The sequence below is a fragment of the Cebus imitator genome, unplaced genomic scaffold, assembly GCF_001604975.1.
Source record: "Cebus imitator isolate Cc_AM_T3 unplaced genomic scaffold, Cebus_imitator-1.0 Scaffold6, whole genome shotgun sequence".
NCBI lineage: Eukaryota > Metazoa > Chordata > Mammalia > Primates > Cebidae > Cebus > Cebus imitator.
The window spans coordinates 12,593,325-12,609,448 of NW_016107321.1; the positions used below are offsets into that span (position 1 = coordinate 12,593,325).

Here is a 16,124-nt window from a genome sequence, read left to right on the forward strand (position 1 = left end):
TCCAATTTCCTACATCAAAAAAAAAAAAATGTCTATGTTATTTGTTCTTATTCCTGTGATAGGACTGGGAAAAATGTGAGAAAGGAATAGCAGATTCGCTGGAGAAACTACGAACTTTCAAAAAGAAGCTTTCCCAGTCTCTACCAGATCACCATGAAGAGCTCCATGCAGAACAAATGCGCTGCAAGGTAAATCACTGAACTGAGATGTTCACCGTCACCTATCTGTGTGCCTCTGCTGGAAGAATGTCTTTGGGGCCATAATCCAGTCACACCCCTAGGTTATCTACATGCAGATACAAGATCTTAGTAAATGACATAAGTTGCCTGTCCTTACAGGCAACTCTGGTAAACCTTGTATTGCTGATTTATTGCAGTTGATAAAATTATAGACTAATTTATGGATTACTTTGAGGAAGCAAATGAAAATTTAAACGCATTAAAAGATATTTAAAAGCTGAGTCAAAAGCAACAAAGTCATCTTTTTAAAGCATTCACACTGGGGAGTCATTCTACCAGAAGAATCCAGTCTATAAGAAGAAAAAAAAAGGATCAACAGCCTGGAAAATCTGCAGACAGTGACCCTCAGAGGAACACACCCTGCCTTCTAGACCATTATACAAGGAAAGGGGGAAAAATAGCTTATCTCAGTGACTGCATAGAGACATAAAATTTTTAAATTACTCAGGGCTCTAACTGCTTAAAGATTATGTTCAAGCCAGGCTCCATGGCTCACACCTGTAATCCCAGCACTTTGGGAGGTGGGGGCTGGTGGATCACCTAAGGTTAGGAGTTTGAGACCAGCCTGGCCAACATGGTGAAACCCCGTCACTACTAAAAATACAAAAATTAACTGGGCATGTTAGCAGGTGCCTGTAATCCCAGCTACTCAGGAGGCTGAGGCAGGAGAATTGCTTGAACCCAGGAGGCAGAGGTTGCAGTGAGCCAAGATCATGCCATTGCACTCCAGCCTGGGGGACAAGAGCGAGACTTCTTCATCTCAAAAATAAACAAAGATTATGATCCACACCTCAAATGGTATTCGGAAGCAAGTCAGTAGCTAATACGGACTGCTCCCTGCAGTATGAGCTCACAAAGACCAACACAATTCAGTGGCTCTAAGATTCCTGCCTTTCCTACATCTTTGTAGGCAAGTGAAGTGCCCAAACAGCAGTTCTCTGCTGAGCAATAGGCCGATCATATCAAAAGTACCTTTAAAAAATGTTTTTCTTTCCAATTAAATATGTCTTTGAGTTCCCCATCATTTGCAAATGATTGTTCTAGGGTAATTATGTTAAAACTTTGCATATACTTAAATGACCTGGGTTTTAATTGGCAGTTTTCTGCCTCACTTTGGCAAAGAAGTCCGAAGCATTTAAGAGATGTTAATTGTTAAAGAGGCCTAGAAATCATGAAAAGTGTGGCTATAAGAATTTTTTCTTTGATTATAAAATCTAAGGATATTATTTGAAACTTAAAAAAGGCAGATTTAGGAAAATTAAAAGGTAGTATATTTTACATCATATATGTAAAGTGAGTAAGTACTATCTTGAGGCATTACATTCAGAAGTATGCAATGTTTACAAAAATTTAAAAGTGCATTTTAAACCTGTGGTTATAAATTTATTAAAAATAATTAAAGAAGCCGGGTCTGGTGGATCATACCTGTAATCCCAGCACTTTGGGACACCAAGGCAAGCAGATAGATCAGCCTCAGCAATATAGCAAGACCCCATATCAGAAGAAATCTAAAAATTTACCGGAGTGGTGCTGCTTGCCTGTAGTCCTAGCTACTGGGGAGGCTGAGGCAGGAGGATCACTTAGGAATTTGAGGCTGCAGTGAGCTGTGATCACACCATTACATCCAGCCTGACTGACAGAGTGAAACCCTGTCTCTAATAAATAAATAAATAAATATTATTAAAGAAAACTTCTGCAAAGCAGGAATGAGCATATTTATTAGGGGTTGTGACTGTATTGGTGTTTTCTCAGTTGGCATGAGCACAAGCTCATGAAAACATATAGTATTGCCTCTTTTCAGATGAGAAAACTGAGGCTTCTGGAAGTTTAATAACTTTTCAAAGTTAGTAAATATCTGGGTTGCCTGAATCTACAGGCTTGCTTTTTGCTGCACTGACTCGTTTAATGGGTTGGTATACTATGTATCTGAAACAGTGGGGTTTTGGTGCTGGTGTTATTATGCTTAAAAAAAAAATCTGTATACAAATATGATGCTGTAGTTGGGGGGTGGGGGTAGATATTGGTATGAAAAGTGGAAAATCTTTCCAGTGGTATAACAATTGAATATGTTTAGGAGTATTAGCAGAAATGCTGCATATTTAATTCACCTAGGTGGTTTGATCTTTCAGCCAAATATTGTTGCCATGGGGCGTCATTGTTCATCTCCCAAAATACATGACGGTTACAAACACACGCTGCTATTGAGTGTACAGATTTAAAAAATGTATTTTAGTCTAGTCCTGCTACTCTTCCCCAAACTGCCCTTAGCAGCAAAACAAGGCAATTACCTGGAAAATTCAGGCTAAAATCTTGTTTGCCTAAATTGCTTGGGAAGTTAGCCTCAGATAGCACCGCTAATTGCCATTGCCTTTGGAAACCTTTCTACCGTGTAAAGACACATAAAGGGAAGGGAAAAGGCACATAAAATACTCTATTTATACACAAAACTAGCTGGAATCTAAAAACAACAGCTGGTTGTACAAATTGCAAAACTGGTAATTGGTCAAAGTATTGTAAAAACTAATGTCAACTCATTCAAATGTTACTATATGAAATTTTTTTCCTTAAATCATTCCTCTAAAAGACAGGGTACATAATCTGTTTTTAGTAACTTAAAAAAAAGTCTGATCCTGCAGAAAATGTGTTCAGTGTATTATTTTAAATTTGGTAGTAACAGCAATAGATCTTCTCAGCTATTGCATTACAAGTATAGATCACAGAATGTAGCAACTCTATAGTGTTTGAAAATGAAAGTTAAATTTATGTGTCTGTTTTTAAAAATACTTTGTCCGTGTGAACAGCAATTCAGGACAAAAAGAAAGGATGAGTTAGAGGTTTATGAAGTTAAGAAGATCAATGCAGTGATTAAATTTCAATTTAGGAAAAAAAATTGTTTAATCAATAAAATGATAAGTAGATGGCAGAAAGATTCTGCAAGCAATCATACTTTGTCAGAAGAACTTAGCAATTTATCAAATTATGTGAAAGTAAATGAAGTATGGGCAAACCTCATTTTATTACACTTTGCTTCAGTGTGTTTCACAGACACTATGTGGGTTTTCTGGGGGGTTTTTTTGGAGTTTTTTTTTTTTTGGACAGAGTCTTACTCTGTCACCCAGGCTGGAGTGCAGTGGTATGCTCTTGGCTCACTACAGCCTCTGCTTCCCAGGTTCAAGCAGTTCTCTGCCTCAGCCTCCCGAGTATCTGGGATTACAGGCATCCTCCACCATGCCCAGCTGGCTACTTTTTGCATTTTTAGTAGAGGCAGGATTTCACCGTCTTGGCCAGGCTGGTCTTGAAATCCTGACCTCCTGATCCACCCACCTTGGCCTCCCAAAGTGCTGGGATTACAGACGTGAGCCTTGGCCAGCCATTTTTTTTTCCTACAAATTGAAGGTTGTGGCAACATTGCATAGAACAAGTCCACTAGCACCATTTTTCCAACAGCATGTGCTCACTTTATATGTCTGCATTAATTTTGGTAATTCTCACAATATTGCAAATCTTTTCTTTACCGTTATATTTGTTACAGTTGTCTGCAATCAGTGTGATCTTTTTAATTGGTGGCACCACACACTGTGCCCATAGACGTCAGCAAACTTAACAGATAAATGTAGCATGTGTTCCGACTGCTTCACCAGCAGTGTTCCCAATCTCTCTCCTTTTCCTCTGGCCTCCTTATTTGCTGAAACACAACAATATTGAAATTAGGCCAATCAATAAGTATACAGTGGCCTCTAAGTGTTCCAGTGAAAAGAATCTCATGTCTCTCACTTTAAACCCAAAGCTAGAAATGATTAAGCTTAGCGAGGAAGACATGTCAAAAGCTGGAAAAGGCCAAAAACTAGGCCTCTTGTGCCAAACAGCCAGGTTGTGAATGCAAAGGAAAAGTTCTAAAAGGAAATTAAAAGTGATACTCTAGTAAGTGCATGAATGAGAAGAAAGCAAAACATCCTTATTGCTGATACACAGAAAATCTGAGTGTTCTGAATAAAAGATCAAACCAGCCAAAACATTCCCTTAAGCCAAAGCCTAATCCGGAACAAGTTCATAACTCTCTGTGAAGGCTAAGAGGTTGGAAGTAACTACAGAAGAAAAGGTGGAAGCAGGCAGAGGTTGGTTCATGAGTTTTAAGGAAAGAAACCATCTCCGTAACGTAAAAGTGCAAGGTGAAGCAGCAGGTGCTGATGTAGAAGCTGCAGTAGATGATGCAGAAGATCTAGCTAAGATAATTGATGGAGGTGACCATACAAAACAACAGATTTCACATGTAGATGAAACAGCCCCATGTTGGAAGAAGATGCCATCGAGAACTTTTATAGCTTAAAAGAAGTCAATGCCTGTCTTGAAAGCTTCAGAGAAAAGGCTAACTCTCTTGTTAGGGGCCAATGGAACTGGTGACTTAAAGTCAGTGTTCATTTACCATTCTGAAAATCCTAAGGCCTTGAAGAATTATGCTAAAACTACTCAGCCTGTGTTCTATAAACAGAACAACAAAACCTAGATGGCACCATATCTGTTTACAGTGCAGTTTTTACTGATATTTTAAGCTCACTTTTGAGACCCACTGCTCCAAAAAAAAGGCTTGCTTTCAAAGTACAACCGCCTCTTGATAATGCACGTAGTCACCCCGGATATCTGATGGAGATAGAGATGTACAAGATTAATGTTGTTTTCATGCTTGCTAGCACAATATCTATCCTGTAGCCCATGGATCAAGGAATAATTTCAACTTCCAAGTCTTATTATTTAAGAAATACACTTTGTGAGGCTGTAGCTGCCGTAGATCGTGGACTCTCAGCAAAGTAAATGGAAAAGCCCATGAAAAGGATTCATCATTCCAGATGGCAATAAGAACATTTATGATTTGACCTGTGGAAGCAGAGCAAGATGGCCGAATACAATTCTCCACTGATGGATCTCCCTGCAGGAACACCAAGTGGAACAACTATCTACATAAGAAAGCACCTTCATAGGAATAAAAAAACCAGGTGAGCAATCACAAAACCTGATTTTAACATTATACTGTGAAAGAGACAGTGAAGAGGGTAGGAAAGACAGCCTTGAACTGCCCACACCACTTCTTCTTCCCTATCCTCAGTGGCAGCCACATGGCACAGAGAGAGAATCTTTGCATATCAAGGAGGAAGAGCCCAGCAGTTGCTCTGAATTGCATTGGAGCTCAGTGCTGCCAACACCAGGCAGAACTCAGCTGCTGCCCACAGGGAGCATTTAGACGCGTCCTGGCCAAAGGAGAAGTTCCCATCCCAGCAGACAGAATCTGAGTTTTGGCAAGCACTTGCCACCATGGGCTGAGGTGCTCTGGGGTTCTTCATCAATTTGATAGACTGTCTAGGCCACAAGTACTATACTTCTAGTCAGGTCCTAGTGCTGTACTGAGCTTGGAGCCAGTGGACTTTTGGGCACATGACCCAGTGACACACCAGCCAAGACAGCTAAAGGAGTTGCTGTGCCAATCCTCCCTTAACCCCAGACAACACAGCTTGCAGCTCCAAAAGGCACCCCTTCCTTCTGCTTGAGAAAAGAGGAAAGAGGAAAGAGGACTTTGTTTTGCAATTTGGATACCAACTTAATTACAGTAAGATAGGGCACTGAGCAGAGCCATGAAGCCTTCGTTCCATGCCCTAGTTCCCAGGCATTTCTAGACACACCCTTGGCCAGAAGCTGCTGCATGGAAGGAAAGGACCTAGTCCTGGCAGGACCCATCATCTGCTTACCTACGAGCCGATGGGCCCTGAATAATCGGCAGGGTAACCAGGCAGTACACACTGTGGGCCTTGGGTAAGACTCGGAGACATGCTGGCTTCAGGTGTGACCTAGACATTCATAGTTGTGGTGACTATGAGGAGAGTCTTCTGCTTACAAGAAAGAGAGATAAGAATAAAGGGGACTTTGTCTGTAACTTAGGTACCAGCATAGCAACAACAGGGAAAGGCACCAAAGAGGGTCTAGGGATACTCAGTTCCAGGCCTTGGCTCTTAGATGGCATTTCTGGATCTACCCTGGGTTAGAGGGGAGCCCACTGCCCTGAAGGGTAAGTTCCAGGCCTGGCAGCATTTACCACAAGCTGAGTTGAAGAGCCCTTGGGCCTAATGGAAACATCGGTGATGGCCTGGCAGTATTCCCCATGGGCCTGTTGTGGTGGTGGGCATGGGGAGAGACTCTCAGCCTGGGGATAGAGAAGGGAAGAGTGGAAAGGACCTTTTCTTGTGGTTTTGGTACCAGCATATCTGCAGTAGAACAGAGTTCCAGGTAGATTTCTAAGGTTTCCAACTCCAAGCCCTGGCTTCTCTGTACCACCTGGGGCCAGAGGAAAGTCACTGCCTTATATGGCTTTGTCACCTGCTGATTGTAGAGTCCAAGGGCCTTGAGCAAACATGGGCAGTTGCCAAGTAGTGGTTACAGTGGGCCTTGGGAGAGATCCAGTGCTGTGCTGGCTTCAGGTTTAATTCAGTACTCAGTACAGTCCCAGTAGTAGTGGGGGAGCCACAGGGGTGCTTGTGACTCTCCTCCCCACAGCACCAGGCAGCTCAGCACAGAGAAAGAGACTCTGGTTGTTTGGGAGAAAAAAATGGAAGAGAACAAGAATCGCTGCCTGGTAATCCAGCTAATTCTTCCAATTCTTACCCAAGATCACCAAGGTGGTTCCTCTATCAGTTTGCAAGAACCACAGTGTTACTGAGCTTGGGGTACCTTAATGCATATTTGACTGCAGTGACTAAAAACTTAGATCACAACACCCAAGTCCCTTTGAATACTTGGAAAACTTTCCCAAGAAGGGTAGATACAAACAAGCCCTGAGTACAACTATAGTAAATACCTAATTCTTCAATACCAAGACCCCAGAAAACATCTGCATGCATCAAGACCATCCAGGAAAACATGACCTGACCCAACAGACACCAATAAATAAGACACCAGGGACCAATCCTGGAGAGAGAGATATATGCGAACTTTCAGACAGATAATTCAAAATAGCTGTTTTGGGCTGGGCGCGGTGGCTCACATTTGTAATTCTAGCACTTTGGGAGGCTGAGGTGGGTGAATCACCTAAGGTCAGGAGTTTGAGACTAGCCTGGCCAACATGGAGAAACCCTGTTTCTACTAAAAATACAAAAATCAGCTGGGGTATGGTGGCAACGTGCATATAATCCATGCTGCTCAGGAGACTGAAGCATGAGAATTGCTTGAACCCAGAAGGCAGAGGTTGCAGTAAGCCAATATTGCAACACTGCACTCCAGCCTGGGTGACAGAGCGAGACTCTGTCTCAAAAAAAAAAAAAAAAACTGTTGTGAGGAAATGGAAGGAAATTTAAGATAACACAGAGAATGAATTCAGAATCATATCTGATAAATTTAGCAAAAATTGTAATAATTAAAAAGAAGCAAACTGACATTTTGAAGTTGAAAAATGCAGTTGCCATACTGAAGAATGTATCAGTATCTCTTAATAGCAGAATTGATCACACGTAGACTAAAAATAAAGTCATGGAAAAAGATATTCTATGCAAATGGAAAGCAAAAAGAGCAGGAATAGCTATACCTACAACAGACAAAATAGATTTCAAGACAAAAACTGTTAAAAGAGACAAAGAAGGTCATTATATCATGAAAAAGGGGTTAAGTCAGCCAGAGGATATAACAGAGGTTATAACATTTGTAAATATGTATGCACCTAACACTGGACCACCCAGATAAACATATAATATACATTTATATATTTGAGATCAGCCTCTTCAGCATGGCAAAACCCTGTCTCTACTAAAAATACAAATAAATTATCCAGGCATGGTTGTGTGCTCCTACAGTCCCAGCTACTCAGGAGGCTGAGGTGGGAGAATCTCTTGAACCTGGGAGGCAGACATTACAGTGAGCCCAGATAGCACCACTGCACTCCAGCGTGGGTGACAGAGTGAGACTCTGTCTCAAATAATAATAATATACATTTAATTATTTTCTTTACCTTTCTGTCACTATATATGCTCATGTATTCAGATATATAAAGCAAATATTATTGAAGCTTAAGAGAGACATAAACCCAAATACAGTAATAGCTGCAATCTTCAACATGCAACTTTTAGCATTGGACAGATCATCCAGACAGAAAATCAATAAAAATCACTGGACTTAATCTTTACTACAGACCAAATGGATCTAATAGATATTTTACCAAACATTTATCCAACAGCTACAAAATTCACCTTCTTCTCTCCACCACGTGGATCATTCTGAAGGATAGACCATATGTTAGGCCACAAAACAAGTCTTATAACATTCAAAAAAAGTGAAATTATATCAAGTATCTTCTCTGATTATAATGGAATAAAACTAGAAATCAATAGCAAAAGGAATTTTGGAAACTATGCAAACACATAGAAATTAAACAATATGCTCCTGAATGACTAGTGAGTCAATGAAGAGATTAAAAAGGAAATTGAAAAATTTCTTGAAACAAATGATAATGGAAGCACAACATACCAAAACCTATGGGATACAGTGAAAGCAGTGATAAGATGGAAGTTTATAGATACAAAAAGAAAATCTTCATATAAATAACCTAACAACGCATCTTAAAAAACTAGAAAAGCAAGAGCAGACCAAACTCAATGTTAGTAGAAGAAATAATGGAGCTCAAAGCAGAAATAAATGAAATGGAAATGAAGAAAATAATACAAAAAAATCAACAAAAACGAAAAGTTTATTTTTTGGAAAGATAAACTAAGTTGACAAACTATTAGACAGACTAAGAAAAACAGAGAGAAGTTCTAAATGAAAAAGGAGACATTACAAGCAATACCACAGAAATTCAAAGGATGATTAGAGGCTATTATGAGCAACTATGTGCCAATAAATGAAAAACCTAGAAGAAATGGATGATTTCCTAGACACATATAACCTTCCAAGATTGAACCATGAAGAAATCCAAAAGCAGACCAGTAGCAAATAACAAGATTAAAGCCATAATAAGTCTTCCAGCAAAGAAGCCCTGAACCTGATGGCTTCACTGCTGAATCTTACCAAACATTTAAAGAAGAACTAATACCAATCCTACTCAATCTATTCTGAAAAATAGAGGAGGAGGGAATACTTCCAAACTCATTCTACAAGGCTAGTGTTACCCTGATAAAACCAGAAAATGACACATCAAAAAAAAGGAAAGAAAACTGTAGATCAATATCGCTGATGAACGTTAATGTAAAAAATCTTTATTAAAATACTAGCAAACTGAATTTAACCATGCATTAAAAAAGATCATTCATCATGACCAGGGATTTATCCCAGAGATGCAGTGTTGGTTGAACATTATCAAAACAATCAATATGTATGTCATATTAACAGAATGAAAGACAAAAGTTATGTGATCATTTCAATTGATGCTGAAGAGCATTTGATAAAATTAAACCTTTCCTGATTAAAAACCCTCAAAATCTGAGTATAGAAGGAATATAGCTCAACATAATAAAAGCCATGTGTGACAGACGCACAACTAGCATCATACTAAATAACGGAAAACTGAAAGCCTTTCCTCTAAGGTCTGGAATACAAGGATGTCCACTTTCTCTGTTGTCATTCAACATGTTTTCACTTATGTGTGGGAGTTAAAAATTAAAACAGCTGAACTCATGGATGTGGAGGTGGCCTCAATCATGTCAGGGTCACCACCTAAGACGTTACTCACCACCTGCAGAAGTCTGACCTGCAGACCCTGACTCAATGATGGATGAATGAATGTACTCTCACACCATTACAGTGTTTCAAGTGGGCTAGGGATAGCTGTTGACTACTTTCAGAGGGCAAAATGCAACCAATCGACTCAGACCCTCTGTCCATTCACACTTCTGTTCCATCAAGATTTTACAACAGAGGTTCTAAGTTAACACACTTGTGGATAATTAACATGGTTAAAAGAGTGGTTATAGGAATGATAAAAGCTTTAGGTTCCGGGGCCCAGAGTAAATGCGATTAACAGGTAATTCCCTTTGACCTTCCCCAAGAGACCACCCAGCACAAAATTAATATGAGCAAATAGGCTGGAGACAAATGGGTGTGGGGTAAGACATTTTATCATCTCTATCTCTCCCTAACTTAAGCGGCCGGCCGGCTGCCTTTGGTCTGCCCCAATAAAATCTTTCAGACTTCCAGAAGGTTTGAGACTAATCTATAACTTTCCCTAAATATTTTCTGTAATATTTTGCCACCACCCCGAGTGAATAGCAACATACAGAGAGTAGAAAGATGGTTACCAGAGCTTGGGAGGGTTTGTGGAGGCTGCAGGGGTGATGAGGATGGTTAATGGGTACAAAAAATAGAAAGAATAAAATCTAGTGTTTGGTAGAACAGCAAGGTGAATATAGTCAATAATAGTTTCATCATACATTTTTAAATTACTAAGAGTATAATTGGATTGTTTGTAACACAAAGGATAAATGCTTGAGGTGATGAATACTGTATTACTTTAGACATCTATCAAAATGTCTCATATATCCCGTAAATATATACACCTACTAAGTACCCACAAAAATGAAAAATAAAATTGTTTTTAAAAAAGCAGCATTTCTGATTCATGGGAGAAGGTCAAAATGTCAAGGTTAACAGGAGTTTGGAAGAAGTTGATTCCAGCTGTCATGGATGACTTTGAGGGAGTTCAAGACCTCAGTGCTGGAGGAAGTGACTCCAGATGTGGTGGAAGCAGCGAAAGAAATAGAAATTGGAAATGGAGCTTGAAGGTGTGATTTAATTTCTGCAGTCTCATGAAAAAACTTGAACGGATAAGGAGTTGCTTCTTATGGATCAATAAAAATGGTTTCTTACAAGATTGGGCACACTGGTATGGCCATCAACAAGAAAGTAGCTTCTCAAAATGGAATCTACTCCTGGTGAAAATTCTGTGAATCCTGTTGAAGTGACAACAAAGAATTTTCAATATTACGTAAACTTAGTTGATAAAGTAGCAGTAGGGTTTGAGAGGATGACTCAATTTTTGAAAAAATTTCTGTGAGTACAATGCTCTCAAACAGCATCACATGCTACAAAGAAAACTTTTGTAAAAGGAAGAGTCAATTGATGCTGCTTAAACTTCATTGTCTTAATTGCCACAGCCACCCCACCCTTCATCAGCCACCACTGGATCAGTCAACGGCCAGTCACATTGAGCCAAAACCCTCCACCAGAAAGAAGATGATGACTTGCTGAGGGCTCAGATGATTATTAGCATTTTTTAACAATAAAGTATTTTTAAATTAAGATATATACATTGTTTTTTTTCTACATATGCTATTGCACATTTTATATACAATAGTATAGTGTAAACATAACTTTTATATACACTGGGAAACCAAAAAATTTATGTGACTCACTTTATTGTGATATATACTTTATTGCAGCAGTCTGGAATCAAATCTGTAACATCACCATGATATACCTCTAGATCCCAAGTTAGATAATTAAATTGAGGGATACACAGAGGAAATTCTATCAAGAAGGGATTCAAAAACACTTCAGAAATCATTGGCAGTAGATGTCCACGGGTATTCAAGTTTGTTTTTTTATTTAGGAATTGGAAAATGCAGTTGGGAGCTGGACAGATGACTTGACCCAGTTGACCCTACTGAAGGACACCCTCTCTGCCTATATCAGTGCTGATGATATCTCCATTCTTAATGAACGCATAGAGCTTCTGCAAAGACAGTGGGAAGAGCTATGCCACCAGGTAAGACAAGTTCTTAAAATGAAATTATCTTGATGATGAAAAACTGGGAGATGAATTTGAGTGTCAGATGGCTTGACCCACATTTGGACCCATCCCATAATTCTTAGTATGGACAAAGGAAGAACATTGTGCTTACTACCGGAACATTTCAGATTAATATTTTAATTTTATAGTTTAAATTTATATTTAAATTTTATATTTTAAATTTATATTTAAATTAATATTTTAAATTTATATTTTACCACATTTGAGAACAAGCTAAACTAGATTCTTTTCCTCCCACTTCCACTGGCTGGCATAATATTTTTAAGAGAAAGCACAATGTTATGGTTCACAGGTGTGGTTTTGCTGGATAGATACACTTGAAACATGAAAAACTGTTGTTGTATTTGCAATATTAGCTAATACTGTGGAGCTGGTTTTGTACAGGGAATAGTTACTGTCACTCTTAATTTGCTGTAGTTGTTTCCTGGTAATTTATATTCATTTTTAGTCCTACTTTATTCATTTATTAAATAGCTTCTATGTGCACAACATCTTAAAAAGGATCCCAGATTGACTTTGAATTGGAAATGAAAGGGAAATATTGCTCGAAAAGCAGCGAGAAGACATCCTAGGCAAAGATAAATAAAAGATTCAAAGGCTCAGCCAGGTGTGGTGGCTCATGTCTGTAATCCCAGCACTTTGGGAGGCCGAGGTGGGTGAATAATCTGAGGTCAGGAGTTTGAAACTAGCCTGACTAACATGGTGAAACCCCGTCTCTACTAAAATCACAAAAACTGGCCGGGCGTGGTGGGCCCCTATAATCCCAACTACTCAGGTGGCTGAGGCAGGAGAATCTCTTGAACCTGGGAGACAGAGGTTGCAGTGAGCCGGGATTGCGCCACTGCACTCTAGCCTAGGAGACAGAGCAAGACTCTGTCTCAAAAATAAAAAAACAACTGAAAGTCTCATAATGAAAAACAGGCCTAACTGCCTTGAGGTTATGCTTTCCAGGAAGCAGGGCCCTGTCTGTCTTCTTACTTCTACATCCCGAGTGCCCTGCCTGGCACATAATAGGCTGTGCTACATCTCTGTTAAATGGATCAGTCATATAAATTATTGTGATGTTAACAAACCATAATAAATGTCCCTACCATCAAGTTTAAACTTGAGCTGAGATTAAAATCAGTCTAGGAGAATGTGTACAATTAAGAAGAAAGCCAGGTATAAACAGGTAAAAACAATGTAAAAAACACTATAAAATAGGGGCTGGGCGCAGTGGCTCATGCCTGTAATCCCAGCACTTTGGGACAAGGCAGGCAGATCACCTGAGGACAGGAATTTGAGACCAGCCTGACCAACATGGTGAAACCCCGTCTCTACTAAAATTACAAAAATTTCCGGGCAGGGTGGTGGGTGCCTGTAATCCCAGCTACTCGGGAGGATAAGGCAGGAAAATCACTTGAACCTGGGAGGCAGAGGTTGCAGTGAGCCGAGATCACACCACTGCACTCCAGCCAGGGCAACAAGAGCGAAACTCCATCTCAAAAAGCTGTTTAAAGATGTAAGCAAGCTAAGGTTTGTGTGGACGGCGGGAAATAAAGGATATGTTTCTCGAGGTGGATGAATTTTGAATTGAGTTTCGAGAAAGAGAGCGGAGGAGATAGATTGATGTGAGAAAGCAAATGGACATGATGCAATGTGGCAGCCAGAGCGGAGGACCTGGCTGGGAAAAGCTGGTGTGGGAAGGCTGAGGAAGGGGCTGCTGAGAGGCGATTCTTATGCCCTATCCTTCTGTCCCCACCTGTTGCACTGCCCTGGGATCTCTTTTGTCTCCCATCCTCCACACTTTCTCTGACTTTAGGGATGCTTATCCTCATACTTCAGGAACCATTAAACAGAGTTTAAGAGGCTCAGAGCCTCTTGATTTATGTGATATCAATAAGAAGGGTGTTTTCAGGAAAATTTCTCTCTACATTTAGGTGAAAACCCAGGTTTTTCTCCGTCCATGGACCAACCAAAAGCTCTGGAGCACACATGGTAGATGTGTGAGCAGTTTCCTGTGAATATATACTTTTTTAAAAGGGGACACATATAAGAGATGGCTTTCACCAACATGTTAATGATTTGAGTTCAAAATGAATGTAGCTACTTTCACACAGCTTCATTTTCTCAGTGAACACAATGAGAAACTTACGTGGAGTTACTCATAGAGGGTGGTAATATTAATCACAGCACTTGATTCATTTCGGAATTCTTCAAACTGAAAGTAATACTTTAATACAGTAAATCATCCTACAATGTTGCAATATAAAGACTTTATTGTGATATAACAAAATGAAAGAGATTTGGTGGGTGCAAATTGTGGAAATTATCACAGCAATCTTCAGTTACCTCTGTGAGCCTGTTCATCTGTTTTTCTTAATTTTAAGAAAAGTCTAGCACTACCTGCTCTCTTAATATTTTTTAGCATGTTGGATGAATTGGGTTAGACCAGATCTATTGCTTTAGCTAAATGATGCCTATGAAACCTTCAGAGAGATGTTTTAGAGATTGGATCCTGTGTTTCAAACCAGCCATGAACTTCCCTCCCCAAAGACCTGGATTCTGCTACTTCCTGCCGACACTGTTTTCTCTTTTTTTAATTTTCCAACCTGTTGTCTTTTATATCCCATAACCCCTGCAACGTCATTTATGAAATGCTCGGCCCTCGGTATGTTTTTGGTCCTCTGAACTCTCATTGCTGTTTTGGTTTTGCCATCATGTGGCATTGTATTATTATTCTTTTTAATGTTTGTAACCTCATTCCAAGGGTATGAAGACTTTGATATGCAAAGACCATTTCTTTATATCCCAGTGTCTGGAGTAGCTAAGTGTTAATGATGTATTGTTTATAATTAAGACATTAGGACATTTATTCTATTTCTTTATACTTGCATTTCTCTAAGTGTAAAGTAATGACAAGATTTTGAATATTTTGGAGGTTAAGAAAATTATGATTACACAATATTTTTTTATTTAGGAAAACTGTTGTATAAAAATGCCATGGAATTATTATTAATTGCTAAGTTAGTCATTCATATGTTATAAAATTGTTCTCCAGACTTAGATATATCTAGACAGCAATCTGGAAATGTATTTCGAAAGCTGCTGTTGATCATGTGATATGCTGTAAATAGATTAATACCTTGCACCTGTGAGTAGACTAAAAAGTTAAAAAGAAACAGTAAAAGGAATGCATAGTTTTTTAGAAATTTTCTATGTTGAAGTGTCTTAACACTTGAAATTAAAGTGTACTTATATTATTAATACCTCACTCTGAAAAAAAAAATTTTAAACCAATGAGAGTTTAGTCGTGGGTTTGATCAAGGTGCCAGGATGTAACTCTAAGGGGGATATAGATTAGTTTCTAGTTCAAGCTAGTTGTATCCGGTGAATTTCTGTCAAGTTTGAAACCACAAAAGGAAATGAGCTTGTGTCTGTGTCACACTGTAAGAGTCAAAACTTGAGTTCAACAGAACATTATCCCTACTAAGGAGCAAGTAGTCTGTTCCTATTCTGACCGAAGCTGTTGAGGAGGAGTCTGAAATTCCTAGGACTGGCGATGAGAATGAGGAAGACAGGCTGTGAGTAAACATTGCAGGGCAGAGTTAATATATTAAAGTATCTGTTTTCAAGTAGATACCCCTTGTTGTGCCTGTGTATAGCCAGAGCTTATACTTGCTTTTATTCCTGTTTTGGTTTGTAGACCTGTGTGTAATTCTAGCTGAAATATAAGTATATGTCATCATAATTGCTTGTTGTTTTTTCAAAACGTCATGGTAAAAATATTTCAGCTAGAAAAGGATGTATTTCCTGTTGAGCTGCTGCACACTCTGAAGGTTTTAGCTGTGCTTCTCGGCTGTTGGTGATGCAATGTATTTGTGCCCCTGCAAAAACATTAATATGTACTAAGATGATAAATAATTTGAAGGTTTCATCTGTATCCAAAGAAAGAGATGGTAATTTTTACTTAGTATATAGACTAAATACTAGATGTACAAACCAGAAGGAAGATACTATCACCCCTGTGAATGTACATCTTTTGAAATGCATTTGACCTGGGTGTGTACCCAGTACTTGTAGCCTTGCTGTTTTTTTTTGTTTGTTTTTTTTTTTTTTTTTTTTTTTTT

The 16,124-nt window shown here is 39.1% G+C and overlaps 1 protein-coding gene across 19 annotated transcripts in view; it reads left to right on the forward strand.

Annotated features, from left to right (window-relative positions):
• The window catches only part of SYNE1 (spectrin repeat containing nuclear envelope protein 1), a 529,474-nt gene that overhangs the window by 451,221 nt on the left and 62,129 nt on the right, over nt 1-16,124 (forward strand). For 18 of the 19 annotated variants that reach the window (XM_017537464.2, XM_037742153.1, XM_037742143.1 and 15 more), the window contains 2 exons: nt 63-188; nt 11,815-11,970. In XM_017537464.2, the coding sequence (XP_017392953.1) occupies nt 63-188; nt 11,815-11,970 (282 nt within the window). Of the gene's footprint in view, nt 1-62; nt 189-11,814; nt 11,971-15,422; nt 15,579-16,124 lie in introns of those variants that run through there. The other variant, XM_037742168.1, reaches the window with a different exon arrangement.